This window comes from Lathamus discolor, chromosome 3, assembly GCF_037157495.1.
Source record: "Lathamus discolor isolate bLatDis1 chromosome 3, bLatDis1.hap1, whole genome shotgun sequence".
Lineage (NCBI taxonomy): Eukaryota > Metazoa > Chordata > Aves > Psittaciformes > Psittacidae > Lathamus > Lathamus discolor.
The window spans coordinates 123,865,413-123,891,782 of NC_088886.1; the positions used below are offsets into that span (position 1 = coordinate 123,865,413).

The 26,370-nt window shown below is 46.8% G+C and overlaps 1 protein-coding gene across 2 annotated transcripts in view; it reads left to right on the forward strand.

Annotated features, from left to right (window-relative positions):
* Nucleotides 1-26,370, forward strand: part of LOC136010372 (uncharacterized) — a 44,343-nt gene that overhangs the window by 12,948 nt on the left and 5,025 nt on the right. For both annotated transcript variants that reach the window (XM_065671463.1, XM_065671462.1), the window contains exons 2-5: nucleotides 16,314-16,431; nucleotides 18,030-19,769; nucleotides 24,850-25,024; nucleotides 25,774-25,978. In XM_065671463.1, coding sequence (XP_065527535.1) covers nucleotides 18,199-19,769; nucleotides 24,850-25,024; nucleotides 25,774-25,978 — 1,951 coding nt within the window. In that variant the 5' untranslated portion in view covers nucleotides 16,314-16,431; nucleotides 18,030-18,198. The remainder of the gene's footprint in view (nucleotides 1-16,313; nucleotides 16,432-18,029; nucleotides 19,770-24,849; nucleotides 25,025-25,773; nucleotides 25,979-26,370) is intronic.

Below are 26,370 nucleotides of genomic sequence, written 5' to 3' on the forward strand. Positions count from 1 at the left end.
CTTTAGTGCTTATGGCCCTTATGCTTCCTGCACACAGGACATGCAGATTTGCTGGAGAGAAACAGAGCATTCAGCCCAGATCCTTTCCTACTGAGGCTTGCATCCAGCCCTGGCTGTTCCTGTCTTCAGAGAGCTTAAATTGTCATGAGGACATGATCACATATAGCATAGTTGCACTTTTCAGCACATGCAAGGAAGGCAGCAATCTGTAACTGCTTTTGTTATACTGTATTTTAGAAGAAGGAAGATGAACTGCTGAGGAAAATAGAGGCTGGACACCAGCAATGCTGAGCATAAATTGTTTACAACCGTGGTGATAAATTCAGTGTAGGGGTTAGCCCATGAGTATCTAACGTGCCAGCATCTATGTGGTGCATACTCTCATGAATCTGCTGCTGGTAAGGCATCCAAGTACAGCAGCTTATCCACAGATCTGACGCCAAGGCTGTTTGATGGATAAATGAAAGACAGACCTTGCTAAAGGAAGGTCATAGTTACGGGAGACTTAATGATTTGATATTCAGGGATGGAGCATGAAAGAATAGCACCTAATTGTTAGAAATAAGAGTGTGGCTCCTCAGAGTATATTGAATAGCAGTATCCATAAATCTGTGTTGCAAGGAGTGGGAGGGGAATTTGCAGATCCCTGCAACCATTGCACCTGCTGGCTCTTCTAGTCTGCCTCATACAGACATAGGGCTGTTTCCTGTGCCCGGGTCAGTCCTACTTACCATCTCAGTCCCCAGAAAATCATTCTAGAGGTTCAATATCTTCACTGCGAATTAACGTACCTTTCTGCAGTCTGCTTTAGTTTAGCTTCTGGTCCCAACCAACAGGAATGTGCTGGTCTTATGAAATGCTCTTATGAATTTTCCAAACTGACTTAAATCTAAGGCCACTGTTATCTCATGTTTGGGTACTCAAACAAACAAGCAAAAATTATACGAGTCACCTCAGATTCTGTTGCAGAGCTCCCAAGACATGTATTGCTGAGCAGCCTGCAGAGGTAGCTTACTTACTGTCGTTTCACTTCATTTTTGGAATGACACTGTGCTGCTTTTAGGACCCAGTGTATTTCAGCTCCTTCATTCCATCATTAATCCTGAAGCTCTTTAATGCTCCCTATGTCTTTTTTTCCCTATCAGTTTTGTGCAATTCTTAGCTTGTCATTTTTTTTTACTACTTTCCATTTTCACAGTGTTTATGTACATAGCGTGCTTGCTCTCACTTTCCCAGGAGACAAGAAGCCTGTTTTTTTCAAACCAATATATTTACTTTCCTCAGGCACAGGATTGAGGCTGTTTGACCATTTAGTGAACCCCCCCCCCCCCAAAATACAACCCAAGCTCCCAATTATAATTTGTGGTTTTCTACTCAAATTTCCTTTATTACATGGCTCACAGTTGTTTTCAGCTCTCTGAAATTGACATTTGTAGAGTTGTAATGATGGATAATTGGTTTGCGCTGAGCTCTGTTTGCACACAGCAAATATAACTGTGTAGTGATCATTGGTAACTAAGCAACCAGTTATGTTTTTAATTCTGTGATCAATTACTTGCTATCTGTCAAGATGAAGTCTAACACAGCATGTGCCCACAAGGGACACGAGATTTTCTGGAGTTAAGAATCCATCATCTACAAGATTGGGAGTAACAGTGCTAAGAGATTCTGGACTTAACCACTCTGACTGGAGTCTCCTACAGGCATGCAGCCTTTGTCTCTTTCAGTGGATGTGAAAGTTTAATGGTCTTGTATTCTTGATGGTTAATGCAGGCATTACTCAGAAGTAGTTCATTGGCTGCATATTTCTTTTCTGTGATGTAGGCAGTGAGAGCAAACACATTTGTTTCCTTTATTTGTTAAAGCAAATCATTCAAAGGGTCTCATCTGGGTGGGTCACCATTCACAAGTCAGAAGGCCACTTATGACAGGCTTGAGCTGTGTTGCTCCTACGTCATGGAAGGTCTCCTGGGAGTGGTCACTGCATGGGACATTCAAAACTTCTCGATTTCCTACTCTCTTATTCCATGTGAACATTTCTTTCTTCTGTTTAACCGGGAAAGTAATACTTGCCAAACTCATGCTGTCAGAAGACTCCTTGTCAAGCAGCAAGAATGGATACATGTGGAAAGGAAGGCGAGGTGAAAGCCAGGCAGAAGGGCACTTGAGACAACAACCTTGGACAAGGGGTACAGTCCTACTGCACCCAAATGAGAAGAGCAGAGTAGGCCTCATTACTTTATCTTGGTTCAGCCAACAGTCCAGCAAGCCTCAGAGAGAGCCGTGGTCCCAACACTGCTCTGATGTCACCCAAGAAGTCAAATTGAGCAAGTCACAATCAGTATACATACGGCCTAGCTCAAGCAAGGACCTAAATGGAGCTCCCAGGCCAGTGGGTGGCAAGAGCAAGGGTGGAGGTCCCAGGAAAGGCTCATCAAGGTACTTAGAGACTGTTGTACTGTGAGCTCTGACACTCCTCAGCCTAGGCCAGACCTGCTCTGCTACCCAGCATCTGTTCCAGAGGGAGCACCAGCAGACACTTCCTATAAAAGAAATCCATTTTAGCTTCATGGCTCATCTGGAGCCGGTTATAACAACTCTCCCATCACCGCCCATTTGCAGTGAATGTTATATGGTGCTTAGAAAGAAATCTTCACAAGCTCCGTCTCCAGACTCTCTTTGCTTCTTGCTGTTGCTGCCTGCTGAAAGGAGCCATATGGATTTTGTACTGAATGTTGCAGAAATGCTAATATACAAGTATACTTGGAGGTGGCATGTGGGCAATAGGAAATAGAAATGAGTGCTTTTTTTGGCTCAGATTACACAGGCAAGTTCAGTGAAGCCAGATGCTGCAGTGTGTTAGTCAGGATGCTTTGCTCATCTGGAGTCCCAGGTTCAGATCTTGATTAGGGTTATTTCTGCACTTGGCTGCACTAGCTGACTTTGTCAACAGTACTGATGTTTGACAGCATATGTAGAAAATCCTGAAGACTTCAGCCGCTGTAAAAAATATCCCCACACCATACAGTCTGATCTGGATGATACTGTAGACCAGTCAGAGATCTCTGTTCTTTACAATACTATAGGCAAAAAGTACATTAGAATGATTTGTGTCAATTTAGAAAAGTCATGTTACAGTCTAATAGCTGACTGAACAGTCTGCTATAGCTAGTAAGTGAAGGAAATTATTCTCCTTTTGAATCCTCACTGGGCACCACAAAGTCCTCACTGGGCTATGTGGGAGTCTGCTGGCTTCAATAACCTCTCTGCTGGGGCGGGTAACATGATTCATACCGGTGCAGTGTGTCACAGCTCCTGTTGTGCCCACCAGGGAGCAGGAGCAATACCTGTGCTCAGGCAGCAGGTATTTGAACTTGAGCTGGAAGCTCTGAGCTGTGTCCCATCTGGCATCAGGCAAGCTAATGTCTGCACAGTAACCGGCCATGTTAAGAAACCTGTTACAAAATGGACTTTGCTCCTTTCTGGTTTTCAGTGTTTGGGGAATTCACTCATGGAACCCCAGGAAAATAACAAATAAAAAAAAATATATCCAGGTGAGCAGAGGTGGAAATTTTTCATGAAACTGTAGATGGAGCATCCACTTTGATGGTAATACCATAATTCGGCCTGCTTTGATTAAAAGGTTAATTAGATTTAGAGCATTTATACCCAAAGGGAAGATGACAGCACCCTGACAGATTTTTAAAGCTTGCTAAGGGGCTGGCTTGCAGCAGAACCATTGTGGTCACTACATTCCCCACTTCTGTCACAGCCTGATGCCTCTTGTTTACAGCCTTGCCTGCAACATTAAATGGCAGCCATAAAGCATTTTGCCAGTGGTCCTGCCAGCTGATGAGTCCATTTTAGAGCCTACTCATTGCATCACGTGCATTGCTCTTTGCATAGGGAAGTAGTTAGTTTTGAATGTCACTCAGTCCTACAGAGGCAAGTGGGAAGATGGATTATGCTGGCAGCAATCCATCCATCTGTTCATTTGCCAACACTAATGTTTAGCGTTTCAGGCTCCCAGTTGTCTTAAGTAATGCTGACCTACAGGATCTGGGGTGGGAAAGGTCACATAGCTCATTTTGTCTTCCACTTCTTAAATGGTAATTAAATTTTCTGAGGTGTTAGAGTTACATGGAGGAATTTTTGATGGGCGGTATTTATGAAGTTGAGGTTAAATTCTCTTCTGCGATGCTGTGTTGCATGAGACTCTTACCGTCACATTGGCTGCAGCATCCCCACCATGTCTTCTTAGAGTACTGCTTTAAAAAGGTGTTTGTGAAGGATTCACGTTTCCCATGAGTGACTGGGTGTCTGCCTAGGCATTATTTCCTCTTCTTTGATTTATATTACCAAGTCATATCTATAGAGTGATTTTGTCTGTGCTGTAGCATATAAATCAGTACTAATCAGTCTTAGAATTTGCTTCTGAGTGGTGACTTTTAAAACACTGTCAGTAAAGCACACATGACATGACGCATGTGGGGGCAGGTGAGGCCAGGTTTATACATCTCAGGGATCTGTCTTGCCTCCAGTCTCATCTCTCCAAATTGCATTCCTGTGGGATCACCTGGCAGTTAATCATAGATGTCCAGCTGGGGTCAAAGACAGCCCAGAGAGATTCTCCTACCTTGAACGCATCTGATACTATGAAGTATATTGATATGAGGGATCTGAGAAGCCTTTGGTGACCAGCTGTTTAGGGCAGCCCGTGCTTGGAAAGTTGCCCTCTGGAATATGTGTTCTTCCCAGCAGTGGACTGTCCAAACTGTCCACTGCTGCTTAGCCCTGAGCTGCTCTGGGGAGTTCCCCACCCGCCATGTCTCTGCAGTCAGCATCATTAGCAGGGGAAAAAAAATAGCTGAATACACAATAGAACAACAGCTTCCCACAGGCAGAGATCCCATTATGTTGCTATGGCCACCTCTTTCTCCCAGTGCAATAAACCAGTTCTGTCCCTGTCTGGCCTCACCTGTTTGTGGTGATACCTCCTTTCATCCACCCATAGCACTCACATCCCCTTGCTCCTAGCTGGGGAAAAGGCAGGATGCTGCAGCAGTTCCTGTGCTCTCCACCCTGGCCAGCAGCAGGTCAAGCAGAGCAATTAGATGTGCTAATTGCAAACCACAACATTTCGTACAGGGAAGACATCAGGTGGAGTCTTCTGCAGCCATTGGTGTTCCTAAAGTTTCTAATAAAGACTGGCAAAAGGAGCTGGGAAAACAAACAAACAAAACCCCAAAACCCTAAACAAGCCAAAAATCCATCAATAAACCCAAATCATGTCCATAGCTAATTGAAATGGAGGGGAAGGGAAGAGGCGCAAATCCAACTTGAAAGAGCCACCTTTGCCTCTGATAGTCAGCTGGGAAAAATAATTTACTGGAGCCTTCAAGAATATGAAATGCAAGCAAATAAATGATGCTGACAGTCTGATCAAAGAGTTGCTATGCAGGAGAGAGCCTCTGCCAGTGCTGGTGCTTAGGAGGCTTGCCCAATAAATTTGATGAACAGCTACATGTAGTGTAGGGAAACTAACTGATTTTTGCTCCTGGGATCTCTTCCCGATGTAAAGTGCTTTCAGACTCCATTAAAACTACATTTATCAAAAGATGCAAAAGAGAGGAGCAGGTTAATTTTGCCTCTAGGTCCTCAGTTCATATGGAGGCGAAGGATCTGAACACACAAATAGATGGAAAAGCTGACACATCAATTGGATCTGATCTACACTAGGGCATTTACTGGCAAAACTGTCTGTATAATGATACTGCTGTAGATACTATTTCCCTGTGGATATACTTCTGTAATAACAGATTCAAACCAGTCACAACTTTCTGGAGGAAGAGTGCCCAGCAGGTGATGCAGTGGTACATGCTTGGAGCAGCATCACTGTTTAGAGTCGAAAGTTCTCTAGTGAGTTTATATGTGTGTAGGGCAACTCCTAGACATTAAACACAGTAGAAAAGGTAAGAGTCTTTGCTAGGACAGAAAGCATATTCTAAAATTTACTGATCATGCTAAAATCTGCCCCCCAGAAAAGCATCTTGCAATTTGTACACCTCTTGGTGGTCTTTAGGTAGGATTTGCAGAGGAAGAAGGGGTTACACTGGGACTTCAGCACTTCATTAATATGTCACCATCCCAAATTAGGAATGTTTTTCCCAGAGAAAGCAAGGCCAAAGAGAGAACTGGTGTTTTAGGAAGATGGTTCCTGTGCCCCAGCCCCCTAGAACACTTGGGCAAGGTGAGAGGACCCAGTTGTGACTGGGGTGCAGCCTGTCCTTGCCAGGGGTCACTCAGCTGGGATGAAGGGTAGAAGGTTATTCAAAAGCACATATTGCAGAGTAGGCAGCCGTGAAGGAGCCTGCAATGGCACCTTTGAAGAGTGCACAGTGCTGAGCCTCAGGAAAGCAGAGCAAATACCTCTGTGCAACAGCGGCTTTTCCACGCTCGAAGCAGCTCTGGAGAGGCAAGGGATCCCAGTGGCTATCATAGCAGCTGAATGAAATTGTCACTTGTGATAAGGCATCCTGAGAACTGGGGAAATCCTGGCTCTGTGCCAGCTGGCATAGGTCCAAGTGATTTCACTGGAGCCAAGATTGCTGCTCTGTATGGAAGGAACCACCAGAGTGAAGCTGCAAAAATACCGCCTGGTAATGAAATCCACTTGCAGCAGAGTGCCTCTGCACCAGAGCCCTGCAGTGAGCAGAGCGCTGCACTGCCTCAGAACAACCCTGTGTTGCTGTGAAAAGAGGGTGAGGCAGGAGGTGAGAAGTGCCACTGGATTTGTCCGGGATGTCACACAGCTGCCCCTTTGTGCAAACTCACATTTTCCTGCAGGATTTTTCTGACCCACTTTTCTTTTTGCTATCTTTCCCTGGATTCCCACTAACCTCAGGGACTACCCATCAATATCACCATAGCAACAAGAATTCATTAATGGTATCCTGCCTATTGAAGTCAAAGTCTACATGGGTGGTGAGCCATTGCCATCAGTTTCAAGGAGAAAGGCAGGAGCTCAGTGTCTCTGTGGGATCAGCCCTCTCATTCTCCCTCCACTACATCTCCCCAAAGAGGTCATGCATTGCATAGCGGCAGCAAGGGACATCTTTCTTCCCTTAGCAAGTTCTGTGCAGTGTCTGCTGTAGGGAGCTGCTGCCAGGAAAAGATAGGGCTGGATTTGCTGCACAAGTAAGGATAAATGTGCCCCTCTAGGGTTTGTTTGCATGGGGCTGTGGCACTGAGAGACACTTTACATTGCAAATAAGGAACTTACCCTGCAAACCGATAGGGAGTTCAAAGCAAATCAGGAGGCTCGGGGGCCAGAAAAGGGAACAGCAGGCTAAACTGTGGGGAGAGATAAAAGACATGTCACATAATTCTGCTAAATGGTGAAGGAATGGAAATTTTCAGTGGATGTAAATTAGCACTGACAAGCTACACTGATCTACAGTATATAGCTCATGGTCTGGCCCACAGTTTAATCAGCTGAAAAGCATCAGCATCTGAAAAGGAGGGGGGCTGTTTAGAGTGGCCTGTGAGAGGAGTTGGGCATTGAGGAGTTGAAAATCTGCAAACCCCAAAATAAATCCCCTTAGCAGGTAGAGAAAAGCTTGTGATGCTCCTGGGGCTGATGTAAGCAAAGCCTGGCCAGCTGCACCAGTTCTGTGTCAGGACTCCCACTGCCTCATAGTGAGCAATGTGTATCGCTGGACTTTCTGAGGACAAATCTCTCAGCTGAGGCAGCTGACAGATACAGTCTTCCCAGTTTTTCTGTGGAAGCACTGCTAAGTACCTCCGCACACAGAGGAACGGGATGTGTGACTGCCCGTGGCCATCCGCACCCGGGCTAGAACTGCTGACGCTACAGCCACCCGCATTTCCTCACACCGGACCTGCCTCTGCAGCAATATGCTGAAGTGCCTGATAGCTTTGGGATGTGACCAAACAAGACGCTGCATGAGCTCATCTATCTCCCTCACCCTCCTGAACACCTCCTTCTTCCCCCAGGCCTCTTTCTGAGCTCATCAGTGAGGTGTAAAAGTTCCTACCTTGGAAGGACTCTGCTCATTCACCTTCCATTGACTTTGGGAGGTGCTGGACTAGGTTCCAGCACAAAGTAAATGAACTAAGATGAACAGAGTTAGACTGGGGGATTTTCCTTCCCCACTAATGAGGTGAGAGTCAGGGTTCATACTGCCTTGTTGTGAAGATCAATGCATGGAGCCACTAGTGTGCTCAAAGTTTGAAGTTTATGGCTGTGCTGCAAAATATGTCTTCCTGGTGCAAGGAAGGGAGCAGAAACTTTTTGACATACACTGTATTCTTAGAATTAATGTGTGATTTGTTTCCTCTGCCCTGTGCATTTTGAAGTTTAATCTAATCTTAGAAGAAGGAATTAGGAATTCCTTCAGCGACCCTGATGGTCCAACGGTGTAAGACTGGTTTTCTGTTGTCTTGCTGGGACTGGTGGAGGCAATGTAACAGGAGGTGGGGAAAGCTGTGTTTCTGTGTTACCTGTTGGTCATGTATTGTTAGTCTAGCCAGGATTATTTGCACCTTGGAAAAATCCAGTAACATGGCTCACACCCTGCACATCATGAGATTAAATCATGGGTCAAATTGTAATGTTTAAAAAAAAGACTGTTTTTTTCCCCCCATTTAGTGTGATTTGGCTTTTTACTTCTTTTTGCCAGAGAGCAAGTGAAAACTGTGAGTTGAAAAGCCGATCTTTAGTGCATATAAGGAGAAAACATTCAGATGAGTGCTTAGGTGAAGGGTCTGTTGATCTTCATCACATGCTGCAAGTGGAAAGAGTTGCCAGCTCTTTGCAGCTACTGGTTTGATTTGCTTCTGTCTCTCAGTTCTCATATTCACCTAACCCAACATGCTGCCTGCATTTTTTGCACTGTCCCCTCTGCCTTCATAAAATACATACAGAGGATAAAGATGATTTTAGATGACCTGATACATAGTTCCACACCTCATTAGCTACCAGCTGCAGACATGCTCTGTCTGGTCTTTCCAGAATCATCTGCTGCTGATCACTGCTGGAGATAGGCCTCTAGGCTGGCTCCACTGGGCTGCCTCACAAAGGCATGTCTAGTAACTGACTGAGAGTTGGTGTGGTTGGCCAGGGATGCAACCTTTGTCACCTGGAAGCTGGAGAGTGGTCTGGAGCTGGCACTGGGAAGTTACAGCTGATGTTGGACCCTCTGCTGGAGCTGAGCTTTGAGTCAGAGCTTTGACCTTTATTGCCTGCTTCTCCTCACCACCCCCTCTACGAATAATAAATTTCCTTGTACCCATATTGCAGCCATTTTCTGTAGTTAGTGCTAATGTTATATAGAATCATAGAATAGTTAGGGTTGGAAAGGACCTTAAGATCATCTAGTTCCAACCCCCCTGCCATAGGCAGGGACACCTCCCACTAAACCATCCCACACAAGGCTCTGTCCAACCTGGACTTGAATACTGCCAGGGATGGAGCATTCACAACCTCCCTGGGCAACCCATTCCAGTGCCTCACCACCCACACAGTAAAGAACTTCCTCCTTATAGCCAATCTGAACTTCCCCTGTTTAAGTTTTAACCCGTTACCCCTTGTCCTGTCACTACAGTCCCTGACAAAAAGTCCCTCCCCAGCATACTTACTGGCCCCCTTCAGATACTGGGAGGCTGCTATGAGGTCTCCACGCAGCCTTTCCTTCCCCAGGCTCAACAGCCCCAACTTCCTCAGCCTGTCTTCATACGGGAGGTGCTCCAGTCCCCTGATCATCCTTGTGGCCCTCCTCTGGACTTGTTCCAGCAGTTCCATGTCCTTTTGATGTTGAGGACACCAGAACTGCACACAATACTCTAAGTGAGGTCTCATGAGAGCAGAGTAGAGGTGCAGGATCATCTCCTTCGACCTGCTGGTCACACTCCTTTTGATGCAGCCCAGGATACGGTTGGCTTTCTGGGCTGCGAGCGCACACTGAAGCCAGCTCATGTTCATTTTCTCATCGACCAGCACCCCCCAGTCCTTCTCTGCAGGGCTGCTCTGAATCTCTTCTCTTCCCAACCTGTAGCTGTGCCTGGGATTGCTCCGACCCAGCTGTAGGACCTTGCACTTGTCATGGTTGAACTTCATAAGGTTGGCATCAGCCCACCTCACAAGCGTGTCGAGGTCCCTCTGGATGACATCCCTTCCCTCCAGCATATCAAACGGACCACACAGCTTGGTTTCATTGGCAAACTTGCTGAGGGCGCACTCAATCCCACTGTCCTTGTCAGCGACACAGATGTTGGACAAGACCGGTCCCAACACCGATCCCTGAGGGACACCACTCATTACCGGTCTCCAGCCGGACATTAAGCCATTGACCACAACTCTTTGTGTGCAGCCATCCAGCCAGTTCTTTATCCACCGAGTGGTCCACCCATCAAATTGATGTCTCTCCAATTTAGAGACAAGGATGTCATGTGGGACAGTGTTGAATGCAAAATTCCTATCTATGCAGAATAAGAATTCGAAGGAGGAGTAGAGGTGCCAGGCTTGTAAAGTGGGTTCATGCAGGGCCTTGTGCTTTCAATGTCTCCCAGGGGGCTGTATAGGTTTTCCTGGCTCAGGTTTGCACCTGAGAACTGTGTGTGTCTGAATCAGGGAGCTTAGAGCCAGGTATGAAGCAGGGTTGGAGGCTATGCTCAGCTCATGTCTGTTCCTTATGAGTCTAATACTGCTTGCTCTGCATATATGCCAAGACCAAGGTGGGTGGTGAGCAAGATCTGCTCTGCATGACCCAAAGGCATGGGAATGCTTGGTTCATGGTGCGTACACAGGACAGGGGAAGCCACCTGGGTTCTGAGCATCAGCTGTCTGAAGTCTAAGCATTGGCTCTGCATGGCTGTAAAAGAGCCTCATGGGCTCTCACCACCTGTAAGAGGGGAACAGGGTAGCTCATGGTGTTAACAGGTGCAGGAGCTATCAATCAGATGCACCCTACAGGTTCATAGGTGCTGTGGGTGATCTGTCCCAGGAGAGGACCTTATTGCAAATAGGACTTTCGTCCTCCTGAAGAGTCATCCAAAGGAGCTTTGTGGCCAGCCAGGGTGTTGACTCACTAGAAGTCTGGCAGATAGAAGGTGATGCCATCTCCTGGGGTGCGTGATGAGGGCTTCACACTGGTGTCTCCAGGTCACGGTAACCAACATACTAAGCCTTCTTTCATTGCAAGGTGAATGCTGGTCCTCTCAAGCTCCATTCCCTCTGCTGCACTGCCAGTATGACTGTTGGAGCAGTATTGTCCGAGAGACTGAGTGGTGCATTAGTGAAGCAAAAGGGGGTACCGTTTTCTAAAGCAAGGAATCAAGAGGGAACAGTCAGCTTGAAAAGTAGGCTGCCTCAAAACATTGTGCTAGAATGCCCTCCCTTCAAGGTAGGCTGGAAGTATCATGTCATTACAGCCTTTCTGAAGGACAAACACAAGGAGAAAACCATGCTGTGACACAAGGAGAAGCTGCTGAGACTTAGAGAGCAGACAGAAAAATTAATCAAAGGCACTGCTGCCAAGTGCACAGGTGTGTGGAGCAGTAGGCCTTCTCAGGTTAAATCTCCCATGTCAATAAAGCAAAGCTCCCAAATAGCTTAATAACCCCGCAGAAAGGGAGACAAGAATGCTTAAGACCTTAAGTGATTCTACAAAGTTTTATAGTCAGCTTTTCCACTGCCTTGAGACTACTTAGAAGCCAATCTGACCAAAATAGAACTTCACATGAAGTTATGGTGATGCCTACACTCTTCCTGGTGTACCATAGCAGGATGTTCCCATGACAATCAACAGATAATATGGACAGATTCTTCTCTGGTACATCTGCCTGGCATGTGTATACCTTTGAGCTGCTCTGATCAGTCAGCCCTGACAATGGCCAAGACCAGTTCTTTTTCTTCAGGCAATGGTAACAGTGGTAATGATTCAGAAATGGTAGCTGTTAAGCAGCAACCACAGATGGGCTGTGTGAACTTGTGCTGAATGCAGTGGGATGGAGGAAGAATTGGGGAAGTGGGGAAAAAGAAAAATAAAAAGAGAAGAGATGTGAAAGGAGGAAAATGAGATTGTATTGAGGTGGGGGCTGGTCTCTTCTCCCAAGTAACAGGCGATAGGACAAGAGGAAATGGCCTCAAGTTGCACCAGGGGAGATTTAGATTGGGTATTAGGAAAAGTTTATTCAGTAAAAGGGTTGTCAAGCATTGGGACAGGCTGCCCAGGGAAATGGTTGAGTCACCTCCCTGGAGGTATTAAAAAGACATGCTGACGTGGCACTTAGGGACATGGGTTTGTGGTGGACTTGGCAGTGCTGGGTTAACAGTTGGACTTGATGATCGTAAAGGTCTTTTCCAAGCTAAGCGATTCTGTGGTTCTGTTCTATGATTCTGTGTGACAAGACAAGCAGCTCATTGCACAGCAGAAATTTAATGCCGTTGCCTGTGCTCTCAGCAGCCACCTGGACCCTGGGCTGCACTGGATCTTTAGAGGTTCAAGAGAGACTTTGTTCCCCATGCCAAGCTGTCACTGAAATGATGTGGTCCGTGCTTATATACAAGAACTATAAATACAATGAGCAGCCTATAGAGGTTATGATTTTCTCTGTATTACTTAGTTTTGAAACCAAGATAGCAGTTCTTCCTCTTGTTAGCAATCTTGATTTATGTTGTGGAGTAGACAGTGAGAACAGTGGTAATACTGTAAAGTCAAGGGAAGTTAAGCTCAGGTTTTTGTGCTAAGAAGGAAAAGAAACCCAGGGAATTGTACTGGTTTAGGTAACGACTTTGGCTGTACCTCTCCCGCTGCAATTAACAGACTCTGTATAAGCCTTTCTCCTGTTTCAGCTGCAAGAACAAACAAAAAAACCCCAAGAAATAAACCACAGTCTCCTAATCTTTCTACTGCATTGACTAGTTCCTGCAGCACAGCTCTGGTTAAGTGAGTAGCTAAGAATGCAAACACAGCCAAGGCACTCTTATTTTTCCGGTTAACGTTTAACTTGAAAACATAGATGTATCTAAAATTCTTTCCTTTGAGATTGCTGGTGTTTGCTAAGCAGCTGAAGTGGTGTGCATGTCACAGACGTAGACAGATCATGCTCTGTCCATGAGGTTTGCTATATCAGGTAATAAAAACTCACAGCAGTATATTATAGCTTGCTGAAATCCTTTGTGCAGCTCTTTGAAATGTGCCGTTAGCATCCCTCTAGCTGGTTAGATCTCCGAAACAAAAGGGAGACTGTATTCCAGAATCAATCATCCTCTGTTCAGTTGTGCAATTTGCAAAACCCAATGCAGAGAAATTAGAATAAGACCCGAAGGTTAATTTAATCTCTTATTTCAAGATGGAGTAAGATTACTCCCCTTCCCTGGAAACAGGAGGTTGGTGTGATGACCATGACTCAGAAGTTAATTTGCTTGTGACTGAGATGATGTAAATGTGGAAAGTCGAAAATATACCAGACTCACTTGATCTCTCTGATCAAGGCAAGAGAGGCCAGACAACAGCAAGTTGCCCTCCACCATCTCACGGAACAAGCTTCCCTGTCTGACAAGTCTATCGACCGAATCTTGCTGCAGTGAACTCCTTGAAGCAGCACTGGCAAACCTACTCAGCCCTGCCAGATTTGGTGGCATCTTTTCTGGTGCCTTGTGAAGACCTGTGGTCCCTTGTCCTGATGTCTCTGGAGTCCTTGGACATGACCTGAACAGCTTATCCTGCGCTTGACTGCTTCCTCCTCCTGCCACTTGGTCTGGTGCTTTGCTGAGGTCAACCAAGCAGAACAGTTCTTAGGTATATAGGAAGGAATAGTTTATTCTTCAAGCTTTAATCCTTCAGAAGTAAGTTCCTGGGGGGGATTTTTCATGAAAATGAAGGTTAGTGGCAAGTCTCCAAGCAGGCACTTATCAGAGTAGTGGATGAGAAGTTGATTAAAGAGAATCACATGGCAGAAAATAAGCTGAACACGTTGCCTTTAGTCTTATGCTCACTTAAGGCATGAGGCTCATAACCACTAGAAGCTTTTCAGTCCCTGAGCCAAGGAATAGGCAAAGATTGCACAGACAACGTGATCAAAGAGCAATGATGTGCCATTTCCACAGCAGCAGCCAACATTAAGCTGCTTTCTGCTATTTGGCATGGGGTAAGTCAGCATTGGCCTGGAGGATTGCTGTACTAAAATAAAGCCCTAGCTTTGGGGAAGTATGGACAGGACTGCCTGGAAGTACCCAGATGGGTAAACGAAGGAGGGCAGCGTCAGCTCACAGCGTTCCTGTACACTGGGGAGCAACAAAGAACTGTGAAGTCACTGTTTTGTTTAACTGGAAGAGGACACAGTGTGCATTAGGACTGCTGTGTCCCTTTAGACAAGGGTAAATTAGGACCCAGAGTTCGGTTACTGCCTGAGAAATTAGCATTTACTTCTCTTCCTTGCCTCCCATTGCAGTGGCATTTGCTAATTTCCATAACTGGGATCATCTGCTGTAGCGGATGTAGTTATATCTCCAAGGTGATGGGAGGACAAACTCTTTCATGTTGCTGTAGTTCCCAGTGTTTCTTCAGCAGTGACCATGCAAGAATGCAGCTAAATATTCCGTATGTACAGTGAGCATGCAATGGTTGATGTGCTGAAAGATCATCTTCAGCTTATCAGCCGCAAGCGTATTAACTCAGATGGGTTTTCTCTGTCTTGTGCTGTCCTCCAGCGGAGTGCCTAGAACATGCTTGTGGTCATATTAATTCCGAGTTGAGTGTGTAAACACATGCTTTATATTATAGCAGTGTCGCTGACCTGACTAATGCAGGCATCTGAGCTGAAACTATGATGTTCTTTCCGTCTGCCATGAGGAATGGAGTACAAGTGCGAGGGGAGGAGGGAGAAGGGCTCAGTGCTGCCTGGTTACAGGCCAGGTCAGAATTACCTGGTGTTTTAGAGACCTCTGCTTCCTGCTCCAAGTGTCCCTGGGCAGTGGGGAAAGTGGACTATGCCTCAGCACATAGGTCATGACTTGGGCAGCAGTTTGCCTGGGTGCTCAGTGAAATTAAGCTTCACTACCTGACTTGCTGTGCACAGCCCTCAGGGTAGTGACATGGGGGGAGTGGGCAAGATTAGAAGAGTTCAATAGGAAAGAAATGGTTATTTCAAGGATAGCGTGACAGGGAAGAAAGGTGCTCCTGTCCAAGCTGGCTGTTACGAGATCTCCACAGCTGCCTTGCAGGCATGAGGCAAAGTGGAGCTCACCAATTTCTGAGGCTCCCTCTCACTCTAGCCAGGGCACCGAACCCCCTTGCACACCCACCCGTGAGCTATCATGTGCACCCCTGCTCTGAGCTCTCCTCAAAGTATCAAAGGGGCTTTCCCATGTCTGAAGTGTTTTCTTGGAACATAAAGTCACTTTCTAGAGAAAGAAAACTCAGCTCTGACGGGTGACAAAGATTAGAATAAATTATTTTAAAACGAAAAGTCCCCTCTTCCTCCACTTAATCCAGTAAATTTTGGTGCCTGCCAGTGTGTCAGCAAACCACACAGCCTCCTCTGGAAGTGTCTCCTGCCATCTCTGGCTGCTCTCTGTCTTCTCTGGGTCCTCCGCTCTGCAAACCTGCCTCTGGCTTCTCCTTTCTGTCCCTCACTCTCTGCCTGGCCTACTCTGCCCCAGCTCCTGCTTCGCTGAAAGCAACTCTTGCAGCTGCACGCACATCCTGTGGAAAATCCTGCCCTGGCAAAGCAGCAGCAGCATCTCCGGGCTGCCTGGCAGAGCTCATGAGCACTGGCACCATCCATGCCTGATGGGGAAATAGGACCTCTGCTCTCTGGTGGGGCTAAGGGGGCTGTTGAGCCATTCCCCCACCTAATGGAGGGATGCAAACCCTGTGTGAGCAGGCAGGGGTAGATTTGCCATCCACACCTGCTGTCACTGTAGCTGTCCTGCAGCCCAAAGAAGGGTCAGCGCTATGGGACCCAGCAGTGAGCTTCCACCTGAAAAGAGACCATCAGGACACAAGTCAGTTGTATTTTCAGCGCTGCCCTGGGCTAGGACCACTTCATTCTCAGCCCTCACTACAGTAAGGGTTGTTCTCTCTTTCTATTTGGTCTGAAACCAGAGTGCAGAAAGTACGTGGCAGCTTTTAGTCCCATGGCTGTGACCTGATCACAGACCAACCTGACAGGTCATGGCATCTCTCATTAACAGCACTTTCTCACAGGAGCCCTTCGGCACCACCAGGAGCCTTGTTCTCTACTCAGTGGCTGGCTCTCACATCATCTCATTCTCTCTTTCTTGACAGATCATTTATAACCTATGCTCACAGAAAGTCCTGATCCTCATGTTTCTCTGCTGTCACCTGTGGGCTCCTCCAGAGCCGCGAAGAAGGGGGAACTCCAGCCCCACCACAAGAAGCCTGGGTGAGAAGTGCCTGTGACATCTTGCGGAACAGCCACACTTTGAGAGCTAGTTTGAATTTTTAATTTTAGCAGTTATGGAGGACAGGAATAATATTCTCCATTTTGGAGTGATCCACAGGCACAGCTCTGCCTTTCTCTCTGGGATTAGAGAGAATGCGGGGAAAGGATTTGAATTTGACCCACTCTAGGCAAGGAGGGGTGAATCAAGCTACCAGTGAGTTAGTTACCAAGGTTAGCATCCAGGCAATGCAGTGCCTCAGACTTCTCCTCAGATGGGAGATGTGTGTTGGTGCCTCACATGGTTAAATGCCTGAGGGAGTAACAAGCCTCTCATTTGCCTCCTGGTCAAGGTGGCTGTGCTGCCTGAATGGTTGGCAGCATGGAGAGAACACAGCTGCATAGTCTGGACTGTAGCTTATATGGTCCTGTCTTGCTTTATCAAGACCTCTCCCTGGGTGTTCAATCTGGTTGGTTCTTACCTGGCTTATTATTACAGATTGATGCCCCTCCATCCCAGCTCTGTGTGGCCCTTATGAATCTCAGGAGAACCCCGTATCCCTTGCCCAGTCTTGTTCTCCTTTACCTCTGGCGCTCACTCATTCCCTTTGCCTCTGGCTGCCAAGGGAGGGAGTGCATAGGGCTGTAGCAGACACTGACATCTTGTGTGACTGGAAAGTCCATGAGGCCTGAATTCATAAGAGAAATGGGGAGTCTCTATGTTCAATGTAAGGAGGGTCTTTCCACTGCCAAGGATGATTTAGACCCTTCATCCTGCTAGCCCAAACTGAAGTTTTGTGTTTTCATTTTCTGCATTGCTCTGAACATGTGATTTGGTCACTTAGATTCCCTTAGGCCTTACAATGCTGAACACAGATCATAGGAACAGACTTGGAAACCACCTTTTCTTTCGGGCCTCCACTGAGCTGTCATGGGGGTGATCATCTGGGGCTGTTGCTAAGGGGTCAGGAGGGTGCATTTGTGAAAGTCTGAAGTACCTTTGTCTCTGCACTGTAAAGGCCTTGGAAATGCTTGGCCACCAGTCACTAGATCATATGCATCTACCCCATAAAGGGTAAAGAAAAGCATCAAAGCAGTGTGACTCTTGGAGACAAAACCACCACCAGTCAGCCTCCTTCTTCCTCCTTGCTACTTGAGCCTTCCAGGAGATCACACTGTCATGTCATCTTTTTCCACTCACAAGCCTCCTCCTTAACCCACACATTCTTGTCTGCACCCCATCTGAGGGAAAGAGGCTTACAACCTCTTGTAAGCGCTGCTGTGTGAGTAAGCTAAGCCTGCAGCGAGCACTTCTGAGCATTCATCAGTAGAGTTGGAAAGTGTTATTGTGGGGGAATTGCCAAGGATAGGCAGGATGAACTCCAGATTCAGATGGGGAGTGTAAGGCCAGTGCTGGCTTTTCTAGAGATGGAAAAGATTCCCTGCCCCAGGCCCTGTGGCTCATCTCCTAGTTATGCTGCTCTGTTTCTACCCAAGCTGTTGGTGTTTGGCTTCTGCATTCCCTGGAAGCAGACCTGCTGTTGCATCCTGTGAGCCATCACCAGGCTGCTTCAGTAACTCATCTTTCCTTCCATTCACAGGTCTTCTACGCATGGCGACTCAACCCATGTGAGAGCTCTCTTGTGTGAGTACCCAGCAGCACGCTTTGCTGTCTGTGGTCTGTGGACATTGACTGGCATCTAAGCAACATCCCAGCTCCCTTCTCTCCCCCTAGACGCCACTGTCTTAGAGCCTCCATGTGCATTTGCTATGACATACATCAGTGTTGATGAGAGACAGGAACACTGCCGGGTGATCTTGAGCTGCCAAAATAATCAGCTCTATGCACAACATGGCTTAAAGGATTTTTCAGTTGACAGCATGCATCCACTAAAGAACCTAGACACTCATATTTTTTCTGGGGACTTCCACAGTCTAGACTGCTGCCACACAGGCAAGGCACCTCTGGCCGGTCCTGTGGAAAACCGGATGTATCGCAGTGTGGAGAACCTTCAGTGGGCAGCAGTTGCTGACTCTGGGCTGTATTCTCACTGCCGGAGCCTGGATAACGAGATCATCTTTCGCTACAGAGGCACCAGTCAGTGGACAGAAGGTTGTGTGGATGTGGCCCCAGCGCAGAGCTCATCAGACTCTCTGAGGAACCTTTCTCTCCATGCTAAACAGACATCTCGATCAGCACAGAATGTGCTCCTCGCTCCCTTTGCCAAAGTGCCTCAGTGGCTCTTCCCTTCTGCAGAGGAGAGAGCGCTACACGGGGATGCCAAAAAAGAGTTGAAGGAGAAGCTGAGGCTGCACAACAGTAAGGTGGCAGAGCCCTGCAAGCCAGTGCATCCAGAAGTGGCCCTGCCTGACCTGATGGCCCGGGAGTTTTTTGCATGCCAGGTGTGCCAGCAGTGCAAGAACGGTTGTGCTGTCAACTGCTGCAGAGTTTTGGTGGAACACACTGCTCCCAGGCACAGCCTCACGGGGAGGCAGAGACTGTGTTTTGCACACAGGATTGTCAGTCCAGAAGACATCAAGCAGGAGGCTCAGAGGAGGCTTCAGCTCCGAAGGCAGAACAGCTCCCCTAGTTTGCCCCTTCAGCATGCCAAGGAAACTCATGAGATGTCCAAATCCAGAACAGCAGAAACCGTAGAACAATATAGTAAGGAAACAGATGTCAAAGCTACACTGCGACAGGGCAAGGAAGGCCTCTGCAAAGGGAGGCTTTACATACCCACCTTCGAGGAATTCAAGCAAATGAGAAGTAAAGTGGCAAATTCATCTGCCAGCAGCAGCAGGCCAGTAGATTCCTTGAATAAGGGTCTGCCTGCAAACCAGAGCCTGAAGGAGGACAGCAGTAAGAATGTCTGTCCGGAAGTTCTGGGGACTAAAGCTGTGAATGAAGCTGCTGTCGCAGCAGAGGAAGACGATGATGTGTTCCATGAGAACCACACCTCTGCTGGCTTTTCCCAATATCCAGACACATGGGATGGCTTCAGGATGAGCAGCCCTGACGTGAAGGATAGAACCTTCCAAATCTGCAGCCCAGATAGATCGCCAGTCCCCATTTGCTCTAGTCCTATTCCACGATCACCTTTACAGCCAGTAGCGATACACAGAGCTGGGCAGGAGATCTTCAATGATGAGCAGCAGAAAGGAGAGACAAGACAATTAAATGATGTCCTCCACCTTGCAGGGCAGTCGCTGGCTTCTGAAGCCCAGTCTTCTTGCTGTTCATCGCTGCTGTTAGAAGCCACAGACTTATCCAGCTATGGAGCTAAGCTACAAAAAATGAAGGATGAATTCATAGGTTCAGCCTTGGAACTTATTAAGAAAAGGTAACATGCTCTGTGGTGTCACCCGAAAGCAGTTCCCTTATTAATGATCTGGTCTCTCTCCTGACATGTACATTTAACTCCCATAGCATTAATACGCTGTTGGCAGAGCCTTTCATCCCTGGGACACTGACAGCCACATGGACATGTCTTTAAGCTGTTGAGCTTAAACTCCATCTTTGCGTGGGACTGATCATCAGAAAGAGTTCTCATCTAGACTTTGCTTTTTTGTACACCTTACTCCTGTCAAGACAGCGGTCATTAGTAGTCCTGACACACAGTTTTCCACCCATTTTATTTCTGTAATAAATTGTTGAAATGTCTTTTTTCATTTCTGTTTAACACCTGTTAGAAGTCGACAACATCTGAGGGATACAAAGTATTAAGATGATTCCTTTGAAAAAAGTCCGTCCCACCACTGCAGGCCATGAGTTCAGGTAGTGTTACACGCAGCAACAAGTGCTTTTATTTGCTGCCTGCATGCAGTGAACTGGCAAACCAGTAACAGCAAGGTTGCTGCTACAACTCTCTAAATACCCTCTGGAAACCAGTACAGGCAGCGTGTGAAAGTACTTGCAAATACTCTCCTGCCAACTCAGTGTAAGCAGTGAGAGAAAATACTTGTGTAAAGCCTTCCTCCTTCTTTTCCAGCCAGTGTTTTCCGCTTCTCTGGGTAAGATGTTCACAAGGACTGCTTTCTCTGTCCTGGTTTTAGACACTGCAGTCATGTTACCTCCCTCCTGCCAAAAAAATGGGGATCCTTTTCTATGCAGGCAGGTGGCCCAACAGGAATGAGAAAAGTTCTGAAAGCCAGGAATTTGGGGCAGTTATCACTGTCTTATCACTAGATAAGGCTGATGAGAAAAGGAGGAGTAAGTGTTGGTGAAGTGGTTTGTTTCCATACACTTGTCTTTCAGGACTGGCTTTGCCAAGAATTGCATTTGACTTGGCTCCTGGCTGCTTCTGACACCAACAGATGCAGTATGTGAAATGCCAGGGCATCAACCTTGTACACTGGCTTGGTATTTCTGGAATGCTAGGGCTCAGAGACTGGACTTGGGTTTTAGAGATGGTAGTGACTTCTGCACAGGAATGAGAGTTGTCTGAAAGACACTGAAGCTGCCCATGTAGACAGAGCCAGAGTGACAAGCAGGAACACTTCTGTAACTTTCTAATCCAAAGGGATGTAGGTGGTGTTGGAGCCCTAATTGATTCCTTCTGCTGTCCAGCCCAGTGCTTTTGTTCTAGAGTATGAAAATCCAATGAAGAAACGTATGAGAATTATGGTATGCAACCACTTTTATTGAGTAGGCTATTTTTATCAGGTGTGAAATGAAATACACAGAGCGGCACAAGATGTAAGATAATAAGAACAGCTGTCTCCATGCAGATGAAAGATTTGACTAGTACCTGGAACCCAAGGCTCGTGCATAGCAAAGCATACAGGATATGGGCAGTGCATATGATCTTGTTTCCCCACTACTATTCCTGCCTCCAAACACTTTCTGCCCAAGGCTTCCATGTTTTCAGGGTGGCTTCTGTACTTTTAATATTTGCAGTGGGTTTTGTTCCTGCAAATGTGTTCAGTCTCCCCACTTGGATTTGTCAAAATATATGAGGTGATTTTGTGAACATCAAAACTGATCTAAAACTGTGAATGACAGTGGTTCCAGTAGTAGAGAGGTTGTTTCATATGAAGGAACCACGCTGGCTTGTTTATTTTCCATAGTAATACCAGTTGATGGTAAAGATTGTCATTTCTTCAGGTTAGGAGGAGGAAGACAAATCTGTTCCAGTGCCAAAGTACTGGCTAGTGGGAAATTTCAGTTTCCTTTATCTGGAAATTTCTGTTTTCCATCGTTTTCACCTGAGACTGTGATGTGCCTAAATACTCATTTATAACTCAAGCTGATTCTCACTGCAGAGGTGGGAGACTTTTTGTTTGGATGTCTTGAGTCCTAAATTATGATCGCTGACATCCAGGCCACATTATTTTCTAAGTCTCAAATGAAATGAGCTGAAAGCTGGGTATTTAGTCCCATTTCCACAGATACTGAGCTTAGCAAGCCTTTGATAGAGATACTGGTGATGGAGCATCACAGAGTATGACAGCTGAAATTGTCTTCTCTTTCTAGTGGTTCTGTGTGTTACAGTTTTACAAAGCAGTTTTGTCGGGTGACTTAGTTGCCTCCCTAGTAATTCATAGTTAATTACTTAAGCCTCATTCAAATGACTTAATATTTCATCAGTGAAGATTTCATTTTCAGCTTCATAATTATGGCACCTTTAGCTCCCTCATAAGTCACTAGATACCTTTAACTTAGTCCTGGTTGGAAAGGGGTGTTGAGATCGAGGTGGAAATCCTGTAGGCATTTCAATCTATAGTCCACTTTCTGAAATGGTTTAAACAGCAAATTGCTCAGGATAAGGACATGCAAGGACCTGGGGTTCCTGTCTGCGAAGTGGGGAAAAGGTAGCAACAAAAACCTGCAAAAGGAAGCAAAGGGCATGACTAAGAAAGAAGGCTTCCTCGAAAGACTGATGGGGTGTACTTGGGATGACACCAAGATGGTGGGTACAATAACAGCTTCCCATAGCAAAGGACTCCAAGCCTGAAAGGCAGGTGCAAACAGGGAAGAAGTTGCCAAAATATTTCCAGTGGTCAGAAAAAGTCAGGAACATGTGTAAAAGGCTGAGAACTGCTGGCCTGGACAATGGTACAACCCAAGAGACCGTGAAGGAAAAGATGTGCATTTCCATCTCACACACCCAGTGCCTCTACTTCTGCACCACTGCCTTTCTTACTTCTAGCTGACCAACCATAGGGTGGTTGAGTTTCGCAAGTCTCCAGTCACCTTTCCTTAGCTCAGCTGTCTGGGTAGTATTGGCTCTTATTCCCACTGCAGGTCGTGTTTGGAGATGTTTTATACATATCCCTTCTGGGTTATGGAAACCACAATAAGCAGTGGCATCTGGTCTGTCTTAGCAGCAGAGAGCTACTGTCAGTTTCATTTAGAGGAGCAACAATACTGCGGAGTACTTCCCATGTTTAAGTGGAAGCACTGTAAAAATGTAAAAGTGACAAATGACTCTCTGAGAGTGTGGTCTGTATGGTGGGAGGTGGTGTGATCAAGAAGATCCAGTTCTGAGCTCTGCTACTGACCTTGGACACATCCCATTGCCTCAGTATGATCCCTTCTTTCTGCATGTTTCAACCAGAAGCTGTTTGAGCAGGAGCAGCTTTTGGAAATTGTGGCTTCTGGCAGTGGCAGATTCTCTTCAAGAGCTTTCTTGCTCCTTAATCTGTGCCTTCCCTCCCACAGAACTGTTCACACAACGTCGATGAAATGATCTGGCTGGGAATGCATGAGGGAGGATATTTTTGTAAAAGCAGATAATTTCAAGACTGATTTTAGATCATGGCCACACAGACAGCTATGTTGGAAGAGCTGAAGGAGTGGTACTGCAAATGTGACTGGGGATGAGAGGGAGGAAGGAGACAGAAACCTCTTAAGCCAGACCAGGGCAGGACAGTACCATGGTGGGACCACAGCCTTGCTGTGTGCCTGCACTGCTCTTACTGCAACCCTGTAATGGGGCTAATACTGTCTGTACTACAGACTGCTCCGTGACAGCACTGATGTTGATATCCCCTTTCTAGAGACTGGAGAGAAAAGGCCTGCAGGAAACAAGTGATGCTTCCAAATCCACATGGCTGGGAATTTGCACAGCAAAAAGTGAAAGCCAGGAGCCTGCCGTTAGCACTGTGCTGTTGCTGGCTAAACTCCTTAAGTTGTTAAATACTCAGGTAGTGTCAGCTGGGGCCTGAAAGCATAAACGCAGGAAGATGAAAAAGCATCAGCTAGGAAGCTGCAAACCAACTTTTCTGGCCTGACAACAGAGCCAGTTTGTGTTCTGGGAGATTTGTTCCCTCTTCAGCAACTTCAGTATAGGCTGATGGTTTGTTTTCAGAGCCAGCTGTCACGCATTGTAAGGAAGATGCCCATCTGTATCATGTGTTTGCTTGTAGCTGACTGTTGGAATCACACATTAGCAGTATGACCTGTCAGCGTAAGTTCACAAGTGAAGCCTTTAAGAAACAGTAGATTTTTGTCATTGGAGACTCTTGTTAAGCATAAAATACATGCATACCCCAAAATATGTTCCAGACACTGGCTTCCTGTATGTACAAACATCCACCTCCAGTCCTCACAACCTTTCTTTTTTAAAGGAATCCAAGCCCATAAAAATCAAGTAAATTTAAAGTAGTAATATTCTTCCAAGCAGGCTTCATTATGCACGCAAAAAGGTGTCTTAGAGAGTCAGCTGGAAAAATGTATCACAAGTAGTATCACAAGCAAGCCTGTCAACTGCTCTGTCAAGTCAGTGGTTTTGCACCAGACTGTCTCTCTGGAGGGGTGGTGATGTCTGCAGAGAGGGAAACATGGAGTTGGAATAGGCTGCCTGTACCAGCCCAGCCAGGCCCTTGTTAGCACCAGGCAGCCATGAATAAGAGCATCCCAGAATTGCTAAGTGAGAACAACAGACTGGCAATCTTTTCAGGACTCTCAAGTGCACCAAAAGGCCTGATCCTGAGTTCACGGAAAGCAAGGGAATCTTTCCAGTGGTTTCAGCAGGTTTTATCCTTTAATCCTCTAATCTCTTCGAAGTATTATGATTTTTAGCAGGCGTTTTTCTTCCAGATGAGCAATATGGTTTCTGTGTTGACAACATCTCTTTAAATAGCAGCAAATATGGATATGGCCTACTTAGGAAGAGGTTTTTTTGGTCCCTGTGGGAGAACCTCATGTTTTATGGACACAAAGAATGCCTTGTGAATACCTGAGGCTTGATATCCCAGACTGATGCTGGCATGAGTGCAATTACCCAATTTGTACTGCTACAATGGAGCCGTGTTTAGAGGTCCTGAAATACATGTAGTGCCATCTATGCAGACCAGTCCTGCCTGCACCTCTCCTGAACACTGCAGCTGGTTGTTCGAACCTGGGCTTGGTGCTGTCTCATCTGGAACGTCAGGTGAACTGCATATGTGATGTTAATCAGTCTGCTTCTTCCCTTGCAGCTGCAATGCTGAGACTGCTGGCAAGTCCGCCTCCAAGGAACAGCGTGATCTGAGGGAAGCTGATCTCCCACCTCCTGAGGACAGCCAACAGCCCACAGCGATGTCCATGGCAACAGAGACCTGGGAGGACAAGCCAAGCAATGAGACATCCAGCGACATTCCACCTGCAGAGAACGTAAGGGAGAGGAATTCCCCTTTCATCTTGGGCATGTGTTCAGGGCTTTTTCTTACCTCTCAGAAGATCTAAAGGACCCTTTTGTTGAAGGAACTGCTCAGGCTGGGAGCCTGGGATCTGAAATCACACTGACTCCCATAAGCAATTAAACTCTGTTAGAAGCATTTTTAGTTCCCTTTCTATTACAGTTAACGAAACAGGAGCCAGTTTTGTGCCCCAGCCTATATGTTGCTGCATCTCTTGCAGGGAGTTCAGCAATAACCCTTTAATGGTTTTCAGTGTGCCACTAGTCCTTCACTGCTGCACTGCCCTAAACATCAGACATGCCCTCCTAGTCCCCACTTGGTCAAACTGCTAATGTAAGTAAGGCATAGAGGCTGGCCCTCCTGACCCTGCAGCGCTGAAACACTCACAGGTAGAGGCAAGCTAGCTCAGATCCCTTGAGGACAGGCTCAGCTGTGCTTTAGGCCCTTAGCCAGGGCTATGCTGTTGACTTCTTCATGGCTTCTCAGAGCCACTGTACTCAGAGCTACACAACAGCAAAGGGAGAGGGGTCCCTGTTGTTAGGACAGCAAGACAGAGGAACCTAAGGGGTCAGATTTGCTAATGATTGCGTGACAGAGCTGCACTTACAATCCCACCACTGATGAGTTTTCTTTCCTCTGCTTTGGCAATTAAAGTCCAGTTGCTGCAAACCAGGTGCCGCTTTGACCACCAGCTTGCTGCAAACCCACTTGCCTTCCTTGCAGACCCCCAGTTCTGGCTGCCGCCGGTCCAGCTCCGACATTGTCCATGAGAGTGCAGATGGTGCCAAGGCGCAGCGGGAGTGCCGGCTGCGGCCGCACTTCAGTGACCCCATGCCAACAGACTCGGTGAAGAGGAAGCAGCTGGAGCTGAAGATTGCAGCTGCAGCATGGCAGCACGCACAGAAGCGCCGGCAGGAGCGAGACTATGGTACCCACATTCTGCACACTCAGAGAGGGCTGATGGGCCAGATCCTGAGCCATGCTAGGCCAGTGTCAATACGGAGTAATTCTACTGACCTGGGAGAGGGAAGCATTCTGGGTTTAACCCAGGTGTGCAAGAAATCAGGATCTACTCTGCTGTGTCTCCGTCCCCTCCTGGCAGACGGCAGGGGAAAAGAGAGCTCAAATAAGTTCATAGGTATCAGCAGTGCAGGGATGACAGGCCCCAGGCTTTGCCTGGGAGCCAGGTACTTCTGACCCTCACCAGTCATAGCGGCAGAACAGGAGGGAGGGAGCTTACAGCCCTGCTTTCACCAGACCTAGCCTGCTGTCCTGGCGTTCTTACCAGTCATGGCTGTGCCAGCTTGAGGTCCTCAGTAA